The sequence below is a fragment of the Lissotriton helveticus genome, chromosome 8 (genome assembly GCF_964261635.1).
Source record: "Lissotriton helveticus chromosome 8, aLisHel1.1, whole genome shotgun sequence".
NCBI classification, from domain to species: Eukaryota; Metazoa; Chordata; class Amphibia; order Caudata; family Salamandridae; genus Lissotriton; species Lissotriton helveticus.
This window is the reverse complement of record NC_136069.1, coordinates 431,853,948-431,881,194: the sequence shown is the minus strand read 5'-3', so window position 1 is coordinate 431,881,194 and position 27,247 is coordinate 431,853,948. Positions and strand designations below refer to the sequence as shown.

General features: G+C 43.4%; 1 protein-coding gene across 2 annotated transcripts in view; it reads right to left on the bottom strand.

The window, feature by feature from the left end:
- Positions 1–755: 755 nt before the first annotated feature.
- CCDC122 (coiled-coil domain containing 122) overlaps positions 756–27,247 on the bottom strand; it is a 221,979-nt gene continuing 195,487 nt past the window's right edge. For both annotated transcript variants that reach the window (XM_078657302.1, XM_078657303.1), the window contains one exon: positions 756–10,971. In XM_078657302.1, the coding sequence (XP_078513428.1) occupies positions 10,822–10,971 (150 nt within the window). In that variant the 3' untranslated portion in view covers positions 756–10,821. The remainder of the gene's footprint in view (positions 10,972–27,247) is intronic.

Below are 27,247 nucleotides of genomic sequence, written 5' to 3'. Positions count from 1 at the left end.
TGCATCTTGGGGTTCGGTGTGGTTGGGATTCCATTAATAGCTCAGCCGCCGCCAAGGAAAGACATGCGGTCTTCACTTTGGAGGCCCCCTGCGGGCCCCCAAAGTGAAGGAGGGGTGGGGGGTGCACACCGCATTTGCATAAACAAAGCGTCAGGCACCGCGCGGTGCCTGCCGCTTTGTTAATGCAAATGCGTCACAAGCATGTTTAGCATTGTGCCGGGTAGGCCCGACTGCACCGCCCACCACAATGCAAAACATGCAGGATGCGCCTGCCACAGTGGCGGGCGCATCCTAATGCCCCCCACGGGACCCCCGCCCTTATGGCGGGCGGTCCCATTCACCGATGGGATGGCGGGCGGACTAAGTCCACCCGCCATCCTAATGACCCCCTTAGTGCCAGCAGGTTATTGTCACTCATAGGGCTCTTTGTGATATAAAACTTGTGTACCTTCCATACCTTAGATATTGTGATGTCGTTGATCAGGGACCCTTTTCCCCTGCCCGTGTATGTTACCTTCTTGAAGTCTTCATTAGAAGCCAGGTATATACTAAGTATAAGGGCATGGGTCACCATCAGCCTGTTCACTTTATCACCAAAAGGATTGTGTTCAAAATGTGAGTGGTTACAAGATTCATTGTCACCTGGGCCACAATCACAATCATTAGAAATAGGGCATAATCTAAAATTAAAATCACCCCCTCCATATTATAACATTTTCACATACTTGTTGAAGTACGAGGTGGAGACAATCGTATTACAGTAAAGCGTATTTATTCAAAATGCAACAACTCCCACGACCACAGCGTCTGGCAGCTGCAGATCCTCAGCACGAACAGAAACGTTGCTGAGAAATACACAGTTGGCGAACCGCCACAGAGCTTGGAATACAATTTCAAGAAATAACATGTTTGTCCCTGTGGAGGTCGCATGCGCCCACAATGGAAGGCTGCATGTGCCCACCTCGTGAACCGTAATTGCAGAAATATCACAAAAATGTCTTCTTAACAGATGAAGGAAGGCAAAACAAAACAAGAGAGAAAGACCAGCTAAGGTAAAACATAAGAAATATTAAAATGCAATAAAGAAAAGCACATGTAATAGTAACAACCTGTAAAAGAAAGAAATAAACATGTTAGCTTAGGATATAATCCTTGCGTTTGTCAGGTAATCTCAAGTGAACACTACTTTTGTAACATGTCATTTCACATGTAGAAGTAAAAGGGCTGTGTGTCTCATGTGAGGAGGAAGGGACAGGAGCGGACAAAGTGGAATCCACGGGCGGCATGGAAGCCAACGTATCCTGTAACCAACTATGAGACTGTATGTAATCTGCATTTAAAGCAGGATGATTCATGATGATGTCAGCTTAGGCGTTAGTGAGGAGGACCAGATTCCACTTGTTCCACCATCCTCTGTTTGCTAGAAGAGCTGAACCTCTACTCACATGACTAACTTGCACGGGTAAAGAAAATCTGGAAGTGCCTTTTATTACTTTCTTAGGATTTTTTATTAAGATCCAATCACCAGGTTTGAGCGATTCAGTACTAAAATATCTGTTAGAATCAAAATGACACTTCATGGCATCTTGATTAGTTTTGACCCTAGCTTTAATGACATCCAAAGACTCTGGCTTACAATCAACCCTGCTGGATAGCCACATTGGACACTTGTTAGAGTGTACTCTCCTTCTTCTAAGTAAGGTGAAGGGTGCAACTCCAGTGGTGCAATGGGGAGTGGTGTTATAAGACCATACCTTAGCCTTCAATTAGTCTAGCACATTTAAACCTGATGAAATTGCAGTTTGTACATCCTCCTTAATCAATCTGTTACCCCTCTCCGCTAGAACATTGGAGGAGGGTGAATAAAGAGCCACTTTGAGGTGTTGAATATCATGATGTTCTAAAAATCTAAGTATGCGTTGGGAAATAAAATGAGTTCCGTTGTCTGTGACAAGTGATTTAGGAGCTCCCTCCACACTGAAGATCTGTTCTTAAAAACCTAATGCCATTATCAGTAGTGGGACCATCACAAAACCATTAGAACATCCACTTTGAAAAATATTCTACCATAAGGAATAAGAATTTGTTGTGGGCAGGTAACAACTCATAAGGACCAGAAAAATCTAGACCAACTTTATCCCAAGGGCCAATAGGAGGATGTAAAGGAGTTTGTAAAGTTTTCCATCTCTTGTCAGGAAGAAGGCATTCTGCACAACTCTCAATAGTTCACTTGAACCTCCATGGAAGGCCACCAATAAAATTCCTTAATGCGTTGACAAGTTTTAGAGATATCAAGGTGACACTGATGAGCTATCTGAATAATCTTCATGCGTAAACGTTCAGGAGGAATGACCAAGTCATGACGCATGCAATTGACAATTCATTGGACACAAAAGCAAAATTCCTCATTTCACCAGAAAGTGTCCTACTTTCTGGCCACTTCCTTCATGATAAATTCTTGGACCCTATTAAGGTTGTGGTCCTTGGCATATTCTTCTCTCCATGTGTTCTCAGAAATGGGAAAGCATTCCTTGACCGCATCTTTAGCTACCAACACACACTCAGACATTCCTGTCATTCTCATGCTCTTCACATTCTAAAGACATGCGAGATAAACATACTGCTCCGTAATTCTTACCACCATGAAGATGCTTTATCACGAAATGATTCTCTTGTAAGGTAGAGAGCAAGCGTGCCAGCCTTGCAGAGGCCTTATTGGGACCGGCACCAGTGAGAATGTATACCAGTGGTTTGTGATCAATAAAAATGTCAAATTCACGCCCCTAAATTTAAGATCTAAACTTATATATATATAGCCCAGACACATCAAAGTACCTCTCTTTCGATGGTGCTGTAATGTGTTTCTGTGGGTTGCGGTGTTCTGGAAGCGAAAGCAATCGTCTTTGCCTCCAACCCATTGACCAAGCATGCACCCAACCCAGACAATCTTGCATGCACATTCAAAAAGCATTTGCATTCATCCTGAAAAGGTTGTAATGCAGGAGCTCGCTCAATGATGACTTTAACTTGGTTAAAGGTATCTTGCAACTCATCATTCCATATGAATTTGGCACCTTTTCTAAGCAAAGCTCGAAGGGGTTCCACAATTTGGGCATAGCCATGCGTGAAAAGGGCATAGTACTCGGATAAACCAAGGAAAGAGGGTAATGCATCCTTGTCCTTGGGTGGTGATGCATCACTCACAGCATTAATGACAATTTGGGCCTACTACCTTCTGGAGATAGTGTGTGTCCTAGGAAGTACAGATCTTGAACGCCAAACTTGGATTTGTCATGTCTAATGGTCATGCCAGCTGTGGACAACTTGGAAAGGACCTTGGACAAAGTGATGTTATGTGTCTCGCGACTGCTAGCATGAACCAGCATATCATCCTGGTAAGCCTGGACTCCAGGAATATTTTTTTTAAGTGTGTCCATGAGCTTCTGGAACATGCTAGCAGCGGAGGCAAAGCCAAACGGGAGCCTGAGATTCTTGAATGCCACAAAAAGGGGTGACAAAAGCTGTGAGTTCTTGGGAATCAATGCTAAGGGGAATCTGATGGTATGCAGAGCGTAAATCAATGAGGGAAAATACTTGGACCCGCCCAGGCCAGCCAAAAGGTTGTGGATCTTAGAGTGGGGATGACAGTTTATGATGTTGTTCCTGTTCAAGGAGCGCAAGTCGGCACAGAGTCTCACCTCTCCAGATTTTTCTCGTACGACGCTGGGAGAAACCCAAGGAGAAGAATCACATGGGGCAATGATCCCCTCAGAACAAAGGTTGCATAGAACGTTTTTGAGATCATCCCTGACACTAAGGGGTAAGGGTTGAACTTTGTGTGCAACAGGTTGGGCATCAGGTTTGAGTCTGAGTCTGATTTGATGTTCAAATCCTAAAACAGTGCCAACTTTATTAATAAAAACCATTGGAAATTAGTTGACAATGTTCTTGACGTCTGAAGAAACATCTGAAAATTAAGAGTTAGCAATAGATATAGTATCCACATTGTATGCATCATCAGCTATGTAACCTTGAGGTAAGTCATCAAGGACGATAGGATTGTCTGAACCTGGTTTTAGGTAAATTACCATTTTAGCTAGACCCTGCCAGCCAACGATGTTCCTGCCTTTAACTGAAACATACATTTTGGTAAAGGCATGACGCCCGAGGCATATTAATTTAGATTTGAAATAACCAAGCATATCAATCTCTGTTTCCCCAAAAGCCTTAGGGTTAACATCTGTCAGAGTTAGTGGTATAGAACCATGCTATTCCTCCTGAAATTAAATGTCAGACAAAATTGTTATGGGTGAACCAGAATCAGCGATGACTTGAAATGGTACACCAGCTATCAAAACTTGACACCAGGGACCCTTAGCTGTACCTATATTGCTTGTCATATTGCACTCGATTGTCAATACAACATTACTGAGTTTTTCTGAGCATGCATTTTTATTGGTCTTCTGGTACTTCTGCATACAGCCTGAAAATTACCAAATTGTTTGCATGATGTGCACTTCATGCCAATGGATGGCCAATTAGGAGAGTAGCCAATATGTAATTTAGAACCACATCTGTAACATGTTAGTCTTTTTAAGTGCAGATCTTCCAGGACTGCTAAAGGTGGAAATCACATTAATAGAGGCTTCAGGCTGAGAGACAAGTGAATTAACAGATTGTCCTTCATGGATAGCCTTGAAAGAAATCATAGAGCGTTTTATTGCTTTGGCTATGTCAAAGGTCTCTGATGAGGTGGGATTCCTGCAACTCAGTAATCTTTCCTGAATTTTGTGAGAAAAAAATGCAAAGATAAATTGATCTCTAATGGAAATGTCTGCATTTGTTAAAAATTCACACGTGAATGCAAGTATTCTCAGTTCTGCCATGTACTCCTCCACTGTTTCGTCAACATTTTGTTTTCTTTTAAAGAAGTTGTAACGCTTGAGCATGATGCTTGGCTCTTCGTCATAGTATTTGTTTAAACGAGCTAATGCTTTCTGAAAGGGATCCCAGTTCATCACCTGACCCTACTTGGGGTGCATGAAGCAAATTGTCAAAAAACCTTTTGTGCAGCGAGGCCAATGCAACTATAAAGAAAAGCTGCTTTACGTGTAGGTGAAAAACATATGTCATCGATTGCTACCGAATAATTATCAAAAATGTTGATTCATTGATGCCATTTAACACTTGGTTTGCCTGTGGACTGCAAAAAAGGTGGAGGAAGTGTGGTTTGCTTTGCCTTGGTTTATAGTCACAATTATACACAAATGTAAGTTAAGCAGTAAAATATAGTAAAAGTGATTCCTTTTAGGAATGAAATGAATAATAGTGCCTGGGTTAAGTGCTTGACCTGTAGAATAAGATGCAAAGTGAAGAGCAAGGTAAGTAAAATGACAGTACCTGTGTGGAGATTGTAGAGGCTGCTGTAGTTACAGAAATTGGTACCTGACACTGAGAGGGTACACATTTGCAAAAGGCTCCTGCCTAAAAGTGTTGTGTGCCCTGCTGCAACGTAGAGAAGCACAGTACAGCGCTGAAATAGGGAAGATCCAAAATGCAACCTCTTGATGCAATGAAGGGGGGGTGTGTGTTGGCAGTCGGGAGGCACGTTGAGACTTCCTGGTGGGTGGCGTGTTCCCAAACTGCGTCCTGGGACTTCCTACGGGGGTGCCACTGACAGGAAAGCAGCCGGCTGAGAAGATCCCACGGGGAAATAGATCCAAGGTAGCCAGAAGAAGCAAGACGGTGCTCTGCCTGATGAGCCGAAAAATTGCGGGTCTGTGGGTGCGAAAGCAACATCCCAATCGTTGCCAAGATGTTGAAGTACAAGGTGGAGACAATCGTATTAATTGAAACTGCTCAACATCTTATTATTATAGAGAAAGATGCAATAGACCAATTAGAGGCTGAACTTAAGAACTGCCCTGCATTAGAAGAGGCAAAAAGAAAACTTGAGGATATTAATAGAGATGTGGAAGGGTACAGTGACAATCTACTTAACAAAAAAACAAATAAACTGAAGAAAGATATTGAGCATTTTTCTGAGGAAAGAGTATATCCCTACTTAAAAGAGAACTATTACCAAATTAGAAACGATGGAAACTGGGAGAGACCACAAAATAAACAAATTTACTCCAGAGGAGGTAGAAAGCAAGTCACCTTCTCTGAGTCATCTGGCTCTAGTAGCGAAGATGAGGGTGGTCAGGGCAGCGAGAACTCCGGGAGAAATATGCGCGATCAGGGTCATTTTTTAGAGTCACGCCCGAGGAGAGCCCAAAGATTCAATGGGAATCAAGGGAGGGGCCAATACAATCGTGGTCACCAGCAACAGTACAACCGGGCACCTCCTCAACAGGAATACATCAGCACCCGGAGCAAACGCTATTGGCATCCAGCCGATTACCAGTGATTAATTTATCTACAAAAGATCTTAGTGAGGTAGAAACTGTTTCTTATGAGACTGATGGACGAAACCAGATCTGAACATTGTTTTCCAGTTGTAACATTGTTATTGGATTTGATCAAAATTTATTTTGAATTTTTATGAAAGGTATGTGCACGAACATGATATGGTATACGTAGTAGTTTTGTATATGTTGTGTTCACACACTCACAGAGACGTAATTCAGCCCCATTTATAAACATAGAGACACCGATACATTTTAAGTGATGGTATTACCTCCTTACGTAGGTCATGTAACATTCAGACTCTGCCGCCTGAGAAACACGGAATATACCCGACTAGTATCAATAAAGTTACTTGAATATTGGTTGCTATAGAAACGGAGTACGCTCTCCAAACATAGAACTAGGGAGTTGGAACCTCTTCGATGTCCATTACACCACCCACGTGACTTACACTGGTACATAGAGTAGAGACCATAGAGACGTCAGGTAGAGAGCGTCGCACGCCGACGGTAGCGAGGAGTATGGAAAGGGCGTACCTGAACAAAGAAAAGGTAAGAGCAGTACGGATGTTTTTTACACAGTTAGTGAACCTTTACATATATCCCAAGGATGTCTTTTTATTCCAAAACTTAATACCGACATTTATTCATTAGACAGTACAACGAGAACCTCCACAGAAGTTAAAAGGTCAGTGTAAACATCATGTTGATGAGATTCTCACGGTGAATACACAAATCCAACATAATACTGGGATATAAGGTAAACCCGTGCACATAAACAACAGTCCATATAAACGCTGAACAAGGCAGGCTCAACTAATAGCATTTGACAAACAAATATCGAATTTATGAGATGTGAATTATGGACTATTATGAGATAGTGAATGCGCTCGTGTTATATATATGTAGAGTACTGATAATTGCTTATGATACTGTTTTCAGATATAAAGAAGTCCCCTGATGAAGGGCTATATGCTTGAAATGCATTGGGCAAATGAAAAAATTACAAAACAAGTATGAATATGAAGTAAAATATTCACATGAATGTTCTTAAAAATCCAAAAAATCTTCGTTACCAATAAATTTAAAATGAAGTGATGAATACATTTGTACATATGGATTAAATATTGAGGTATTTTAACCTGACCATCACTTGTGTTGCGCCTGGTGAGGTGTGGGCTCACATTACACTAACGTTCATAGCTTGATGCGGCTATAGTGGTGTGTTTTTTGTGATATCCTAACAGTGGGCATTAATTCTATGGATAGATAATCGTTGTGGATGTGTTTGGTATATATAACATGAACGCGTAATATATAACACGAACGCGTAATATTGGGCCGCATAATGAGTGCTTTTTTTAATACCTCCTACACAAATGGATATGTTACTGCATATGTGTTTGCCGTGTGGCCTACGCTTAGGGCATTTACACATACATTGTATCTGAATGCGATCACTATATGACGCGTTTGTAGATGGATAAACGTATTCGGCTTGCAATACCTAGTCTTAGCATTGCGCGATGTGTAATTTAGAAGCGGCATCCGTTATCATGGTGGAATTGCAAATCTGATGAGTACTCGATTTCTAGCTATCATATAAACTCCATATTTGAATAAATTAGAAACTTGCTGGAGTATGACATATGGAACTTGGATAGTCCTATTTCTACTCCGATGACTTGACTAGAAACAGGAAGTATGAGATCGAGAGAGATCCGGATATCCGCAGTTGCGACGGTCTACCGCGGTTTTTATGAGTATTTAAAGGACAGCCGGTCTGTCTTTTGGTTTCCAAGTCTGCAGGCTGAAGACTTATTACACGCGGGACGCCGGCGATTTGACAATTACGGTAATAATAGCTGCGGGTGTTGCTTTATGCCGGTCGTGTTGTAGGCATGGATTTGACTCCTAAGTGTGTCCGTCTCTTGGCGTTTTAGGTGGTATTCTATCAAGAAATAGGACATACGAAGGAACCGCCATCACGTAGCTGCTGTGTGCCACCGCCTATAAGTGTGCCTGATTAAAAAGAAGCCTAACGGAGGTTTATTATGTTTACCGCGTGTCTAGGAGATAGTATATTTTAAAGATGTGAGTGTATGTTTACTTCTATTAAGGAATGACTGTGCCAAAGGAGGCATGTATGCACCCTCGACTCATGGGTTACTGTTCTTATCTTGCAGTATTTACTGGAATCGTCATTAGCTCAGTGCTGTATAACCAGAGATATCGATCCTGGATTTTAATCATATTGTAAAAATAAGCACCATGCAAGGTGGGTCTACTTTTGCATATGTTGGTGTTCATGTAGCGTTTTAATAACTTAAACGCGTTTGGGCTGTATATACATTACATGCCTTTATGCATCTATCTTTGTAATCATAGATTGCCGGTTTTGAGGCGTTCCTTCTCGCAGGACGAGAGGCACTTGAAGGACATAGGAGGTATCTACCCCGAAGTATCAATTTTGAGAACTAGTACGTGAGGTATGTGACCGTAGAAAACATGGTATAAGTTCTTTATCGATAGGGTGGTCCTGTTCGTTCACCTCAGTGAATTACCTACCAGGATCAACTAATTTATATTCCTCTTAGAATGTGAAAGAGGTAGTTCTGCCTCTGTTATCAGATTTTATCAGTGGGCCCTTATGACTAGTATTAGGCTCATGTTTAAAAATGAAATGGGGCATAATGTAAATATGCTCCTCAATGTAAATATGCTTAACAATAAGTGATTATTTATGAAGCTCTAGAGGGGAGCACTTAGAGAGAATAAGTACCCTGGTGATGTATATAACCCTAGAGAAAGGTTAGATATATTGAGAGTGATGTGTCCTCTAAGTAAGGAATATCAGGGATATCCTTGTCATTCTAATGTATTGTTCTCTGTCAATGTTATGAAAATTTGTTTGTGCTGATTAAATGCTGTAAATTTTGTATTTTGTTATGTGAATAAATGCTTTGTGATACTTCTAGATAACACTTGAGGCAATGCAATTATGAGTTGTGCTTTATTGCATGTTCATTGTGTATATACATTTTTTAAAACAATTTTTTTTTTAAATTACAGAACTAACTGGGAAGACATTATATGTATGCCTGATGAAGGTTGCTTTATTAGAAGGTCCGCCGAAACGCGTCGATGTAAAAGAGAAAGGAGGATTGTGTTCTATACTAATTGAACACAATTCTGACGCTTTGTTGAATTGATTTTCTGTTTGGTACCTCCTTTTTATCAATAGGAATTTGAGTGTTTCCTTATTTTAATTGTCTGTCCCCCCTTAAAATTATTTTGTAATATATTGTAATATGAATAAACTGTTCAGTATATTCTCATAATTTTGTATGTTTTTACATTCTGCTTCGCTAGTACAGTATCACGTTAGTATTGTTGTTTTTGTTCATGTGTCCTGAGAATATATGTTCCAACAGTAAGGTGTCCCAAAGGGAATATTTGTTTGACGGAAGTCCATTGTGGTACTCCATCCCTTTGGTTGTGGGGTCCCTCTCTCTTTTACTAGAGACAATCGTATTTAAGTCATGGGTATTTATTCAAAATGCAACAACACCAGCGACCACAGCGTCCGGTAGCTGCAGATCCTCAGCATGAACAGAAACGTTGCTGAGAAATCCACGGTTGGCGAACCGCCACAGAGCGTGGAATACAACTTCAAGAAATAACATGTTTGTCCCCGAGGAGGTCATATGTGCCCACAAAGGAAGGATGCATACGTCCACCTCGTGAACCGTAATTGCAGTAATATCACAACACCCCTGCTAGCACCTTGTCTAGACCATGAACAAGTGAATCTACAATTAAAACATTTTTGTTGTCAAACTTATTATGATATTAACAGTATTGCAAATTATAACTGTTCTTGTGAATATTTATTACGGGTATTTCTTGTCATAAATCTGCTTCAACATATTAGATATATACAGAGTGTGTATTCTACAGGTCCAGAGCATTTGCTATGTGTTATGTGTATTTTGTAACTGATTGGATAGTGGGGTTATCTTAGATTTCCCCATTACAAACATGAAGTGGAGATGGTATAAATGTAAGTTGTTATTCAAGAAGCTTGCAGCTGAAGAGTGATCGATTTTCTGGTATAATACATTATATTACCTGTACTAAAGTAGGAAGGAAGGAATTTTCTTGATGCAAATAAGCAATAACCAAAACTAAAAGCTAAATATTTTCAGTACATGCTGTCTTACAATTAACAGGTTTATTATCTCTCATCTGTTGCCAAGGGAGATGGACACCCCAAAATACTATGAAAACTTCACACAAGTTAAATACGTCTTTTAGATAAGATTAAACATGTTGTTTCCTAGTAACTTATTTCTATTTCACTGGTGAGAAATATAACATTTACGCACAATGTTTATTGAAGCCTTCTTGAATGTTACTCTGTCATGCCAAGGCATTTCTTCAGTTCTGCTGCTGTTTTTTGCATTTGCTGAATGTTCCATTTCCGCTGTCGATTACTCAATTGAACTTTATTCAGTTGACAATGCAAACGTTTTAGAATAGCCTCGTACCGTTTGTTTTGCACCTATTTCAATTTAAGTGAAATAAAATATCTTTAAATGTATTTTAGATATCCAGTGAATCAACAAAAGTAACATGCACTACTGTGGCATAAAAAAGTCTATTTGAAAATAGTAATGTTCACAGGAATTTTGTGAATAAAACTCAGACTTATTTGCAAGTAGCAGCTTCTAAGGATGGCAATTCTTCCGGCCTACAAACAGTCCTTCAATCTTCCAGCATTTAAACTAGACAAATAGTGTCATCGCATTTTAGCCCTCGGACTTGAACGCATTCTAGCTGCGAATTCTACAATACTGCCTTTACATGAATGGACTGGCAATTCAAAAGGAACTTTGGCAGAAATAGAAGACATTTGTGACCACTAAGTGATTCAGTAGTTATCCTTAGGATAGTCTATAGCATGGGTGCTCACAAACTTTCTCTCGAGGGCCAAATTTACAGTGTGGTTTGTAGGCGAGGGCCGCACCAGTGGGGGCAGAGTCAGTGGGGAGGGGGGCGGGGCTAGAGCAAAAAAAAACTGTGACCATGAGGAGGAACACAGGCCCCTGCAGCGGACACATTCGTCTACTGAGCCACCAGAACCGGCATACACACATCTCTCTCTCTCTCCCTCCCTCCCTCTCTCTCTCTCTCTCTCTCTCTCCCTCCCTGTCTACCTCCCTCTCTCCCTCCCTCTGTCTCCCTCTGTCTGTCTCCGTCTATCTGTCTCCCTCTGTCTGTCTCCCTCCCTCTGTCTCGCTCCCTCTGTCTGTCTCCCTCTGTGTTCCTCACTCTCTGTCTCCCTCCTTCTATCTCCCTCCCTCCCTCTATCTCCCTCTGTCTGTCTCCCTCTCTCTCTGCCTCCCTCTCTGTCTCCCTCCCTCTATCTCCCTCCTTCTATCTCCCTCCCTCTATCCCACTCTGTCTGTCTCCCTCTCCCTCCCTCTGTCTCCCTCCCTCTTTCTCCCTCTCTCTGTCTCCCTAAGGCTCCCTCTCTCTCTGTCTCCCTCCCTCTTTCCGTCTCCCTCTCCATCTCGTTCTTTCTGTCTCTCTGCCTCTCTGTCTCTGTCTGTCTCTGCCCGTCTGTCCCTGTCTCTGTCTGTCCCTGTCTCCCTCTCAGTCTCTCTGTCCCTGTCTCTATCTCTGTCTGTCTGTCGGTCTCTGCCTCTGTTTGTCTCTATCTCTGACTGTCTCTGCCTCTATCTGTCACTGCCTCTATCTCTGTCTCTATCGCTCTCTACCTCTGCCTGTCTTTACCTCTATCTGTCTCTGCCTCTATCGGTCTCTGCCTCTGTCAGTCTGTCCCTGTCTCTATCTAGCTCTGTCTGCCCCTGCCTCTATCTGTCTGTGCCTCTGTCAGTCTGTCCCTGTCTCTGCCTCTATCTAGCTCTGTCGGCCCCTGCCTCTATCTAGCTCTGTCTGCCCCTGCCTCTAGCTGTCTCTGTCTCTATATGTCTCTATCTGACTCTGCCTCTGTCTGTCTCTGTCTCTATCTGTCAGTCTGTCCCTGTCTATCTCCGTCTCTATCTGTCTGTTCTGTCTCTGTGCCTCAGGCAGTGCACACTTACTGTCACTACACATCCCCATCACCAGCCTAGAGACAGACCCCCACTTCCCCCTCCCTGTGTAATGTAAAAGCCAGCTCGTTTTCTCCCTGAATTTGCTGTTTCACAGGGTTTGTGTCCCACCACTGGGCCTGGGGTCACATATGTTGCTGGCCTTAAGTCTGACTCTCATCCCCGAGCTGTCAGATCAAAGCCCCCCTTTGGCGTCAGTCACCTGAGTGTTTCACAGGTCTTTAAAAGACCATTCACTTGTTAATGAGGCTTTGTTGTATTTGACCTCTTCTTAGCGCCCCTGCATCTCCACTCCGGTGGTGCTTGCTGACACTCTTAAAAAAAACACAGGTAAGATGTCTGCAAGGTCCGCAAAGGAAGGCTTGCCGGGCCGCTGACGGCGGGCCATACTATGAGCACCCGTGGTCTATAGTAAAAGCATTTTTTGATTGCTAATAACTTTGGTCATCTTTGACTAATTTGTATGAAACTTTCTAAAAGAATACGTTACTTACCTTTTAAATGCTTTTCTGTTAGATGGTCTATACTCTATCGCTGAAAGGTGGTTCTATTGACCTCCATTGCAACTATGTCCCACTTCCTGACATGCCATCATGAAGCCACCAAAAGGGCCCCAGTGCTTTTTTTTTCAGCACCCAAAGAAATTGATTCATAGTTCTACACATACAGATTTTGGTTTCCTCAAATTTTCTAAACTTTACACAAACTTTGGCAATGAGGAGGGAGGTCACCCCAGAAGACAACAGTTCTGAAACTGTGCAGCATGCTGGAAGCAGGTGTGAGTGATGGACCCATGCACTGGCTTCCTATGGATTCCTCTGGAACAAGCATGACAAATGCTGTTTTATGCAGACTTTGAGAAGGCACAGGTTGTCAAGTCCATCCAGAAGAAGAGAAGGATTACGCACCCAAAGCAGGCCTGATGCTAAAGTCTGGGTCACTGCCAGAGCTGCAGGGGTTGTCAGTTGTTGGAGGAGTGAGACAGAGAAATTTTGCACGGCACAAATTGAGTGTTTTACATTTGCGATACTATAGAAGGGAGTCAAGCTTCATGTCAGCAAGCAGTGGTTGAAAGATACAATGCTGGCCTGGAGGATAGACCACTTTATAGTGGGCCATGAATCCTGATCAAGAAGCTAGCAAGAGGTTAGTGGTTTCATTTGTGCCCAGGAGTTTCCTATTGTCACAGTCCCATCATGTGCTGTACATAGAACAATTGGACATTAGAAAAAGCTCAGGATAGATTGGACCGACTATTCTTCTGGCCAGGGATATGCAGAGGTACACAAAAGTTCAGCTGAACCTGTCCCACGTGAAAATAAGTGATAAGTCATGAGGTAAGACAAAAGCACCATTAGTGCCACTGCCAGGTCTGTATGAGAGGGCGTGAACTTACATTGTTGGTCCATTTGAACCCCCGTCCGTTTCAGATAAGAAGTACATTTTCGTTATGGTGGCTCACACCACCAGGTATTCCAAGAAGCTACTTTCTCGAATGTGGCTTTTCTAAGGTTCGATTTCTTTGGACAATATTTTTCAACCAAGAGAGCCAGCTTTGTCTCCTCATACATGAGAGATAGTGTGACATACCACTTTTTCACAACATAGCACCCAGATGAATGGGTTGATGGATAGATTCAATAGGACTGTTAAGAGCTTGACTGGAATGCTAGCAGAGAACCTCAGGCGGAAGTGAGATCTCCTCCTGCCTTACCTACAAATAAATTACTGTAATTAAACTCCAGTCCCAGTATGGTGAGTGGAGCCTGGCCCCACTCACCTTATTCAGAAAAAGGTGGGAAGTCATTTCTAAGTCACCACAGAAGGATGTGATGAACTATGTGGTTGGTCTCAGGAAGTTGATGGCACAATACACAAGTCAGTTGAAGAACAACCTTGAGGCAAGCCAAGAGCTGATGAAAGTGTAGTATGACAAGAAAGTGTCGCTCACTGGGTACCACGAGGGTCAGAAGGTGTTTGTGGTGTAATCCACTTGTTCAAGAGCTTTGTATATTAAACAGAGCAAGCCATAAAAGGTAGCGCAGAAGATTTCTCAGGGTAACTATTTGATGAACACAGGTGCCACAAGGGATCCAAAGGGGGTGTTTCACGTGAACTGGCTCTTAATATCATGGTTATGAAAGAGGAGTTTGAGAAAGACAGTGAACCTCTTCCTGACCTCCTGCAGTCAGGAGTACAATGAGCTTCTTCCTAACCTGCTGCATAATGATGTGCAGGATGGTTCTATGAATGGGGTACAACTTGCCCCGGAGCTAAAGCCTAAGCAGCAGAAAGAGTATAAAGAGGTCCAGAACAATTGACCCATGTCTTCTCACTAACTCAAGGGTTGATATCTCTCTGCGTCAGTGACACAAACACAGGAGATAGTCAGCCTGATACATACAAGACTTACTGGATACCTGCCTGAATGTAAGAATGCATCAAAGCAAAGATGGCCGGCCAAGATGTTGGGATTGGGAATGATTGAGAATTTCCATGGTCTTTGGGCCAGCCCAGTGATGTTGGTCTCACTTGGCTGGTCCAGACTTGTGTTTTTTGTGAGCTACCAGGCCCTTAATGAAGTCACTAAGACAGATGCAGGCCCAATCACTAGAGCTGATGAGCTTGTGGAAGAGGTGGGTGCTGCCAGCTATCTGGGAACCTTTGATTTGACCAGTGGCTATTTTTAAATAGCTTTTAGCGCTTAGTGCCAAGAAAAAGCCTACATTCTCTATGCCAGAGGGATTATACCACTTTAGAGTAATGGCCATTGAGCTGACAAATATGTTTACCACTTTCTAGCACCTGGAGAGCTAGGGTCTATCAGGGCTACAAGAATTCTGAGGCCTACCTGGACGATATTGTGGTATTTAAAACTTAATTGGAGGACCACCTGTTGCTAATAGAACAAGTGCTCGTCAGGAAACAAAGAGAAAAAGAGACCGCCAACAAATCAAATGCAAGATGGGGGCAGTCTACTGTAGCCTACCCCCCATCTAGGAATGGGTGAGAGCCTTTTTAAGACTCACTGGTTACTATGGGAACTTTGTGGGGAACATAGTTACCCCACTGACAGCCGACATCCAACAAACAGCTCAAGAATGTACTGAGCAGTTTCAAAAATCATTTGAGGACCTGCTGAGAGCACTTATGCAGTGCATCTGTATTTAAGGCCCCTGGTTACAGCCAGTTCTTCATAGTACAAACTGTTGGCAGAGATAAAGGAATTGGAGCAGTGTTGAATCAACTTGATGACAAGAGTAAAGAACATCTGGTGGCCTGTTTCAGTCACAAACTACTCCCTAGACAGCAGAACTGGGTGGCCATTGAAAATCATGCTTTCACAGTGGACGAAAAAGATGGAATGAATCATAGGAATAGAGATGAACCTTTCTACTACCAACTTTACAGATCCAAAGTAGGAGTGGCCCCAGAACATCAGTGAGAAAATACCTCAACCTCCATGGTTGAAGCCCAGTAGCCCCGACCGTCCCTGTAGCCCCCCAATTGGGGTCTGACACCCTGTAAGTTCAAAACACATTCTTAAACTATTGTCTAACAGGAAGAGCCCCATCTTTTAGGATCAAGTGATAGACCGATCCCCTATACTCACCTAACTTCTCACTGAAACCTGAGCACATTATCTTCAATTTGTCATACAAAGTAAAGAGGATAATAGGACCAAAATATACCATCCCTATAACTAGTGTCCACAAACGAGTATCTGGTCCCTATGTAACTTTAAAACAAGATCTGTTTTGAACGATTCCTTGAGTCTGGGGTGTGGTGCTCAGTTTTTCCCTAAAAAGGAGAAATGTCCTCAACTACCTAGATGGCATGCTTCATCACTGGGCCACTCCTGACTATAAATCCCATTATTAGTGAGTGTGGTAAGCTCTACTCTGAGCTTTTTCAGAGGTTGTACGTGTTTTTCATGAGTTGTTTTTGTTGGCACTTTTTAACTTGTCAGGTGAACTGGAACCCTATTTATAAAGATAAAAATGCATACAGGACAGCTATTAGTTTCATTGGCAATTACCAAACACACCAAACCACATTAGTGTTCCTTATGTTAACGTGGCCTCCCATCTCATCCAATGAGTTGCCTTCCTCCATCAATTTATGCTATCTTCATTTGCAGGGAGAAGGTTCCAGGGACCCGAGCACCATAAACAAGGTACAATATACCAGTCTTTTCGAGGAGGTCCCAATCGGTACGGAACCCTGGATCCTCCCTGTCTCTCTCCAGCCAATCATTTATACTAATCTGTTGAGTGGCTCAATCTCAGCGGTGCATGCGCGTGCCTTTGTCATAAGGAAACCTCATGATTTTACTTGCCCAAATCATAACTATATATTCACAAAGAAGGCAAACATCAATAAGTACAAAAAGATGGTTCTGTAACATAGTTTAATGTACACGTACATCGAAAAATAATACAGCATCTCTGTGTAGATCTTGTCCATATGCCAAAGGTGGTCAGGTGACCGGCACAGTGAATAGTAGATCAAGTGAGGGCAAGTGCACAATACGTGATAGGATGGATAAAGTGAAAAAACATGTAGAAGAGTACGTATATATTGAAGTCCATTAGTTAACTCATTTGGAGTTCACTACACAGAGAGTAACAAAGTTTCGACCCCTTTACTGATCTAAGTTCCTCAGGGTCTTAATCAGGATAATAAAGCGGCAGCTAAAACAAGACAAGAATACAACAACTCTTTGTGAGGTGGGTACATAACAAATCAGTAAACTTCTTTAAGCCGAATGTACATATCACACTTACCCAGAATGATAATTACTCAAGTGTAAAGGAAAGGGTGAATCATCCTCTTATCACCTCCTATTTAGAAACATAATCTACGAAGTAACCAAAGAAAAAATAATTCTCAAGATTGAAAAAGGCACACCACATCTTCCTTAAAAAAGTGCTAATGCCCATACACACCAGGCCAAGCATCTCTGTGTATTGGCTCTCAAGATGGGGGTGAATGTTTGAATTGTTCAGCATTCTGTCCATCATTTGTTCCTTTTGTTTTCGTTGGCCTAAGTGGGTAGGGTTTGCCCAGAAGTGAGTCACGTGCTCACTGCGACACTGGATTCAAACTAGCCTGGCTAATGAGGGGTGATGCCCCGAAACTGGTCCAAGGATACTTGTTTCCGGTCCAGGACCTGGCTTGGCAGTTCGGGCTGGACTGCTCCCATGAGGCAAAGGGTCAAGACTGAATTGCATATGGCTGCGTCCAAACTGGGGTGGCATGGTAAGCAAAAGAACGATGGATTAAATCCAGATCTTTGTGACTGGAGGTGTTTGCATTTTTCAGCATGCCGTCCATCATTTGTTCCTTTTGCTTTTGTCACCCTAAGTGGGAAGGATATGCTCAGACGTGGGTTCCGTGCTCACTGCGCCACTGGATTCAAGCTAGCCTTGCTGATGAGATGTGATGCCCCAAAACTGGTCCCAGGATGCTTGTTTCAGGTCCAGGGAGGCTATGGCGTGGCAGTTCAGGCTGGACTGTTTCCGTGAGGCAAAGTGTCAAGATTGATTTGCATATGGCTGGGTCCAAACTAGGGTGGAGTGGTGAGCAAAAGAACGATGGATTGAACCCAGATCTTTGTGACTGGGGGTGAATGTTTGAATTGTTCAGCATTCCCTCCATCATTGGTTCCTTTTGCTTTTGTCACCCTAAGTGGGAAGGATATGTCCAGATGTGGGTCACGTGCTCACTGCGCAACTGGTTTCAAGCTAGCCTGGCTGATATGGTGTGATGCCCTTAAACTGGTCCCAGAATGCTTGTTTCCGATCCAGGAGAACCTGGCTTGACATTTCGGGCTGGACTGTTACCATGAGGCACAGGGTCAAGACTGATTTGCATATGGCAGGGTCCAAAGAGGATGGTAAGCAAAAGAACAATGCATTAAACCCAGATCTTTGTAACTGGGGTGAATGTTTGCATTGTTCAGCATTCTGTCCATCATTTGTTCCTTTTGCAATTAAATATATAGAACTGTACACCTTTACACAATGTGGTGCCTCAAAAACACTGCAACAATAAACAGAGACTCCCACAACCCAATAGCATCAAGGGCAATCTCTGTGGGAGGGGGGAGGAGTTGGTTCACTTTGCAACATTAGTGCCTGTTTATATACACACAACGTTGGATGGGCACCTGCTTATCAGAGGAACTCGGGGGAATCCCTACGCCAGGGTTCCCTCCAGCAATCTTAGCAGCAGCACGCTGCAGGCCACCCACACTCCTCTCGTCTGGGGAGTAGATCTAGCGCTCTTTAGAATAAAAGTAAGGTGCTCACAAGGCGCTAGAGTCCAAAAGTCCAGGGGGGCAAAGGCTGGGCCCAAGCAGGCCAGCACACAGAGCCCTCCAGCAGGGAGGCAGTCCCTCATGGCGGTTCCTCTTGGAGCCCAGCAGCAGCAACAGACTCCCAGTGACAAGAACAGCACAACCACTTCATGGGGTAACAGCCCCTATATGTATAGACCATATTTGCTTTGTCTTCCCTGGCACAGGGCTTGGGGAACCAGCCTAAACTGGTTCTCGGGGGAATTGGAGCACTTTGTTTACAAGGCTTCTCTTCCCCTTTGTCAGTTGGGGGCTCGTCATCAGACACACCACAGGGGGGGATGAATCAGCATCGTACAGGCTACACACAGACCTATTAAGGGACCAGGGACTTCTCCTCCCACTACTCCAAATGCAGATGTCCCATTCAGCCTAACGCTGACTCAGCCTGCCCCTCCTGGAGCCACACACACCTCACCAGCACCTGCCACTCAAAAGCCAGACATGCAATTCACATCAGGCAGGCAGACACATAGCACACAGAAATGCCAACTTCTAAAAGTGGCATTTCTAGAATAGTTATAAGAAATCTGCGCACACTATCATTTATTATTACTATTCCAAACATACCAAACTCGACAATGCTGCTCCTCTCATATCAGGAATTACCACTGAAACACTTATCAGGGAAATCCCCAATCCATTCCTATGGAAGGGCAGCCTCACAGTAGTGAGAAACCAAAATTGCTGTTTGTCACTACCAGGACATGTCACACACTTAAGGTACATGTCCTATCTTTTACCTACAATGCACCCTGCCCATAGGGCTATCTAGGGCCTACTTTAGGGTTGACTGACATGCAGTAAAGGGGGGTCACAGACATGGCACACACTTTAGGTGCCACGTCACAGCGGCAGTAACACTGCACGCACATGCCCTGCAATGGCCTGGGATAGGTTTGCAAGGCTACTTTGGTGGGTGGCAAGCCCACCAGAAGCATTTCATTTACCAGCCCTGTGTATATGAGATACCACTTTACAAGGGACTGACAGGTAAATTAAATAGGCCAAACGAGTGTAGACCAATCTTACCATGTTTACCACAGAGAGCACACACACTTTACACTGGACAGCAGTGTTAAAGTGCCCAGAGTCCTAACACCACCAACACCATGTCAGTAAAAAGGCTAGGAGAAAGGCAAAAAGTTTAGGGATGACCCTGCAGAGAGGGCCAAGTCCAACAAATCTGATATATAATGTGAGTCATGGACCAAAGCGGAATTTATAAAGTATCTGAAACAAGACACCAACTCAGCCAATCAACCACCTTTTTAAAATTAATGAGTATCAATGTGCCCCTGCTAGTCATACATTCATTTACATTTTGGTTAATCAATGCAAGAAATACTTCAATGAACCGATTGGTTAATAACTCGGACAGCACCTTTGTATTAACTTGATTAGTGAAACTGAGCATCATGAGTGACCCTCCGGGTTTGGCCAGGACTGATGCTATAACCAAATAAATGTATAATCGCAGTAACCGGAACTTCTGTGCTTCATCCATCATAGTTAACGGTGGGGCAAGATAATTAAAGCATTTAAGGAATTCCCCAAGGAAAGCATTCGGACCAAGCATTTTGCCTGCTTTTCTACCAGAGATCGCACTAGAGATTCCGTCTTCAGGGAGAGGGTGCTCAAGCTCATATTTATCTGCACTGGATACATTTAGTAATGGGAGGTCCTGCCGCAGTGTAGGCAATACTTAGCACTCAAATATGGGACCAGCTTTGTAACTGGAGATATAAAAATCCGAAAATACGGCTGCAACATCTGTTGCTTCAGGTTTCAATGCTCTGAAGGTGTGTCTTGGACTTCCAGAATTACCCTAGTGATTAGCTTCTATGCTAGCTAACCAATATAGGAGCTTACTAGATTTATCCCCGTAACTGTATACTCTCCTTTGGGATGTCATTGACATTAGTGTAGTCGTGTACTCGCAAGTTGTCATAGCATTTTATTTTCACTTGAAAATAAATTATATTTTTCGACCTTGAATATTCAAGCCTCAGGCTCCACAGCTGGTTCCTTGCTCAATTTCTCTTCCGTAAGGAGATAGGCTTCATTCTTACCCCTCATAACATAATATGCTTTTTTGTCAACTTATAAATATTCTATAAACTCATCATCTACCAACCACCATGCTTTTGATTGTGAAACACTAATGCAGGCCTCTCTTCCCAGGCCACATGCAATTCCATGGGCAAATGATCAGATATTCCCCGTGGAAGGATTTGTGACACTCTAACCCAAGATTAATCAACTACAGGAATGACAAAGTAATCAAGTCTAGAGAATTAACCATATTTAGGGGAGTAAAGAGTAAATACACTTACCTTTTCAGGTGTGCTAAACATCGCACAAATGCAGTGCCAATGTCCAGGTTACATAAGAGTCCAAGTCTATACCCATAATTCCTCGGAAATCTCTCCCAAATCACCCATTATATCAATTCTGGAAAAAGTGGGCATCATTTCCCTCGGACACTGCGTGATAATAGTGGGGGATGTAAAAGCTAACCGATGTACAAGGGTGAATTGCAACTGTGCCAACCAACAAAATATAACCACCACGGCTGTCTATCTTGACTTTTGTAACTACCATGGGAAAAGATTTCCATAACAAGATTGTCACTCCACTTCCCCCTTTTGTAAATCTAGGTTAGATTACTCTATCAAAACCATATTGTTGTAGGAAATTGCACCCAGAACCCAATATGTGTGCTTGCTGCATTAGCAGTACATCTGGTGAATCATGTTTGGCATACTGGAGCACTACCTCCTCTTCAGTTTATGTAGGAGCCTATTCAGGAGAGGTGTGGCGCCGCGGCCAGGGCGACTGACGCTGGAATCTGGGGACCACGGTTCGATCCCCGGCTCCGGCGGCAGGTTAGCCCAGCACCGTGTGACTCTGGGCAATAGCTCGCTTAATCTTCCCGACGGCCCCCAGCGCCTAGAGACCCTTACGGGTGATTGTGCGCTTTACAAATGTGGACTTTCATGTTCAAGGACATAATGCAATACCCATCATGATTACCTTAGATGTAATATTGGTGAGGCAACTTCATAGGTGATTTTAGGTAGTCGTATGCTGTCAGTGTTAAACATTATTAGATCTTCTATAGTAACAGACAAATATAGTGAACACTCACGCTCACCCTCTCTTGCCTGTACTTCCACCCCAGAAGCACCTGTCGGCTGTAACCTGTTCCATAAATTATGGAGATATATGGGGTGTTCCCTCATGCACTCTACGACGCCTATGCAATGTTGAAATTACTACAAGTCACTGATCTTTCCATTGGCAGGACTTGCCTCACTGCCCCTGGAGAATCTTCCGGACCTGGGGCTGCGCTGGGAGCAGGTGGGTTTCCGATACCTGGGGATACAGGTTGCGCCGACAGACACACAGGCGCTGGCATTTTGGAATACCCTTCCACTGTCATTCATGGGTAGGTTGGCCATCTCTAAGATGGTGATGCTTCCCAGGACTTTATATGTTCTACAGAATTCACTATGCCCATTACCGACACATGTCTTCAAAACCCTGAATATGATTCTCACGTCCTTGCTCTGGGCAGGACGGCAAAGTAGGGTAGCCCTAAACACTGTCATACGCAGCAATGAGGAGGGTGGCTTGGAAGCTCCACATTTTCATTAATATTATTATGCCACTCAATTACAACCTGTGGCGCATTGGCTGACTGACGCGGACAATTGGGAGAAACGCCTTCTGTCAGGCAGGGTGGATACCCTGGCACTTCAGGAGGAGCTGATGCAGGGCAGGGGAGCGGAGGCTACTCTCTCCTTTGTGGTGAGACATACGGCTGACATGTGGCAGCGGTTTGTCGGAAAGGTCTTAAGGAAAGCTACATTTCACAGGGAGCTACAGATCTGGATACTGGCACCCTTTACAGACATGGGAAGGCATATGTCATTTCAAACCTGGAGGGAGGGCGGCTGCGAAGTCCTTGCCGACCTTTTTCCCAATGAGACATTTATCACTTATGAACAGATGGAGGAGAGCTTTAGACTCGGACAGGGCCAAATCCTACACTATAGAGGTATTCAGGCGGTGGTAAAGGTCACCTGGCCACAATACCCGCACATTCCAGATCTGACACAAACTATAGATATCCTGCTTACGAGCAGTGCCGGTCGCAAACTGATCTCTCTCCTCTATGAAGCTATAAAACAGGACTCCACTCCCCTAGTGCCGGAGTCCAGGGCTGCCTGGGAGAGGGATCTAGGCGTCCAGTTGGAAGAGAAACAGTGGGCATACAAGGGCATCCTCACAGGCACTGTCTTCTGTAATGCCAGATTTAAACTGACGCACTTCAATTTCTTGCATCGCACCTACCAAACCCCAGTATCGTTAAAACGCATTTCGTGTGACAGGGATGATAGATGCCCGAGGTGAGCCATAGAAAAAGTGGGCTTTCTGCACTTGGTCTGGGAGTGCGCAGAGATCAGGCATTCCTGGGCGGGGGTGGTCGGCAGAATTAGTGCAGCCACTGGGCTTCAGGTGAGACTGGAACCCTTGAGTTGCCTACTTGCGTCTGTCAGGAAGCCCAAGAAAAGGAAACTTCCATATAAATTGCTACAATTAATGCTTGTGCTAGCTAGGCATAGGGTGGCCATAACATGGATCGGACAAAGGGGCCCGGAAGTTCCGGTCTGGCTCAAGGATGTACGAGAGTGGTCTCTACCGAAGAAGCACATATGAAAATTACCCAAAGGGACGAGAGGCTACAAGCGGACTTGATGATCTGGCGAGAAATGTGTACTTCGGGGTTGGCGGAGGGAGAGCCCTCCGATCACAGTAATCAAGAAAGTGGGAAAAGCGGGTCGGATGTGGAAGACCAACCTGATCATGATGGGGGGGCGAGAGAATTGATTCCAGCAGCAAGCGGCCTGGGTGTCATTATTGTGTCCCATGCTTATACCTCACTGTGTTATACTCACGGATAAATATGTACCTCTATTGTGCCTTTTTACCTCCGATGCTACCACCTGTACCAAGTATTGCCATTCACATCAACAGTATGCTCCTATATGTTGTTTCACCGTCGATTTGTTTTAGCTATTGCAAAATGAAAAATAAAGTTTTAAAAAAAAAGTCAGAAAAAAAAATCAAATTACTATTGACCCCTATACTAACCATCACGAAAAAGATCAGTTGATTGTTTTGAGGTTATCCCTCTTATCCATTATTTGAAACCAAGGGGTGAAGCATTCAAAGGCAGCCGTCAGTTGGTGAGATCTGAGATTGGCCTCCAGGAGATTTGTACTTTTTCCTCACCCACTAAGTGCTCTGTTCCTTCAGGGTTGGTATGTAGCTTTGCACTGTCCCATCACATGCTGTCTCCCCACCAGTCAGTTCTTTTCGGTCTCTGTGAGTGCCTCGGGCATGGATTTGCTTTCTGCCTGTTCCATGTATATGTACTGAATGTGAAACTCTTGCTGCTCCTTCAGACAGTCCCATGCAGATTCAGGGTTTTCAAAGAGATAAAGCTTGCCTTGGATTATCACTTTAAATTTTGCTGAATATAGGAGCTTGTAGGCTTCATTGCTCAAGTTTCTTTTTAATTCCAGAAAATACTCTTGTTGATTTGCAGAAGATATGCCCTTTAGTCCTGGCCACTTTCAGAATAATGTCCTGAACATTATAGTTAAGGAGTCTTACAATCAGATGTCATGAAGGTGGCGCCCAGTGGAGGTTTGGATGAGATGGCTTGATGTGGCCTTTCTATGATAAAGAATGTCAAAGGCATCTACTCTTGAACCCAAGTTCAAAGCCCGTTTTAAAAAAATCACTTTGTATTTGACCCTTGCGCCTCCTTAGGTATGCCTGGAATTTATAGATTTCTGTACCGTGTGCATCTCTCTGCACACTCTAAACTGTCCTCAAGTCTTTGAGTCATCTCCACCAGTCACTGTCCCATAGCACCAAAGGTCTGCAAGGAATCTCTGCTTCTGCGATTCAACCTTCCGCTATTGTGACTCGTTCAACTACATTATACAAATCCTTGCACAACAGGGAGAGGTATGTAGCCAGTTCCTCAATTTTTGATTCAAGTGACATTCTGGATGCCTGGATGGCCTTTATGATAATGTTTGTGGATGAAACTAGGTGCAGTACACGTTCAGACTGTTCTGGTTGAGAAGAAGATTGAAGATATGTGTCATAGGAGACATTTGGAAATTGCTCCATTTTTGTCGGTACTTGCTGTTTGGTGGTTTTGTCTTTAACCATGGTGCAGTTACGGGATATATTTAGTCACAGATTGTAGTGTTTTGTTGAGGCTGTTTCTTGTGATACTCTTCTTTATCCTACTGCAAGTGGAACCTCCACATGTGTTTTAATATAGAAGTCCTGATCCAAAATACAATGTCTTGTTACCACACTTTACAATTTTTGTACTTGTATGTTAAAGCGCAGAGTAATGTATCAAGGGCCATCCGCATTGCATCGAGCGGAATCGTTTCCGATGGGGAGGTGTGAGGGCTGTGATGTGAGGCCCTGCATTGGATTGCATCACGCTGCATTGGTTCCGATGAGGAGCAGTGAGGGATGCGATGAAAGATCCAGCATCAAGTTGTGTCGCGATGCGTCGTTCTGATGATAAAACCCAAAGTATGGCTGATGCCAGCCGAGGGTCTAGGCCTTGGGTGGGGGGGGGCTCCTGGGGATCAGGACTCAGTCCAGCAGAAGCCAGCAGCAGGGCACATATAGGTCTAGTGGAGTCAGGGCAGCAGGGCAAATGCAGGCAATTCTCCTAAGCATTTCCCCACAACATGTTGAAGTCCATGTTTTCTTCAGGCAGAGTCCCTTCTACTTGTGTAAAGCTTAACCTCGCCTTGAAACACATTCTAAAAGATTAAAGAGCTTCTTTGTGAATCATACATTATTAACTTGAAAATTAATCAACTAGTGAATAGACGTATGTGGAAAATGTACCCTAATCTTCCGATTTAAATTAAATGGCTTCTTACAGCTGCATAGAAGCCCTTATCAAACCCATCACATCGTTAGATGAGATCAATCTGTATTTGCTTTCATACATATTATCACTTACAGTCTGGTAAAAAAAATGTAGGGAGGGATGTGGAACTGCTGAGTTGACTGTACTGAAGGTTTTATACTTGCAAGACTGCAATATGATAAACCGGAGTCCTTGCAAGTGCAAAAACCCCAATAACAATGTGCTAAACAGACACTGTGATTTGCACCTGGCTTTGACTGATAATGTCCACAATGCAAGTTCTTGCGAATGGTAAAGAAGACGTGATAAGAGAGGGGTGTTTCACCTTCCTTGCAACTCGCAAAGATATGTATTAACAGTCTGTGACCACTTCCCTGGTCGTAACCCATTAATATAATATTGACAACTGAAATAAGCTGTTCTTGAGGCAACACTTGCACAACATAAATGCCAGCTACAAGCACCGAGAGGTGCAGGCTACAATCCATGGAATCACTGCACGCTCTCCCCAATATCCCCTCACACAGTGATAAATGTTTGTTTTCATTGTAGTCCCTTATAGGCATGCAATCACATAATTTTGCGATTGTAGGGTTGGAGGTCTCCACTCCCTCACAGAGATCCATCCATTACTTATTAGTCATTCACCTGGATTCACAGAAAGGAAAGCTACCATATTAACTGATCTGCAAGTACTTGCGAATGTCCTACTTGCACTGTGCTAGGATCATGCAAAGGATCAGAATCGCAGAGCACTGTGCAAACACAGTTCCTGGTTTTTGACGTATTTCTTGATACATTTGGCCCATATTCCCTACAGCTACACTGCTGTAAAGGACTTTTATGATTTCATGATCACCTATGGTGCTAATCCTGCATAAGCAATACACGTACCCGAAACATCATTAAAGTGTTAATAATCACCTCTAGTCCATGAAACCCAAAATAGGTTCACAATCATATATATCATTATAGTGAGCACTATACCCTTGGGAAAGATTCACAAAACAATATAGAATTATAAAAGTTGTAAAATTCTGAGTAAATTCTTTGTTGCCTTTTGACTAGGTCTGAGCTATGCAAACACCGGAAACACACATACTAATTAACACTCATACAAACATTCACCCCTTTCTACCTCGGTCTTTAATTGCTGGTGCAAATATTCAAGTTATGCCTCGCATTACATCGGATCACAGCCCTGTAGTTTTAGACGTGACTTGCCTGTAACCAACACGTCTAATACGTGCATTTACTTTTAATAAAAAATGTATTAGTGATGAGGAGTTTATAACTCATATTAAGCTTTGGGCTGCGCAGTTTTTAGCAGATAATAGAGGCACTGCTAGTCAACCGATAGTGTGGGACTCTTTTA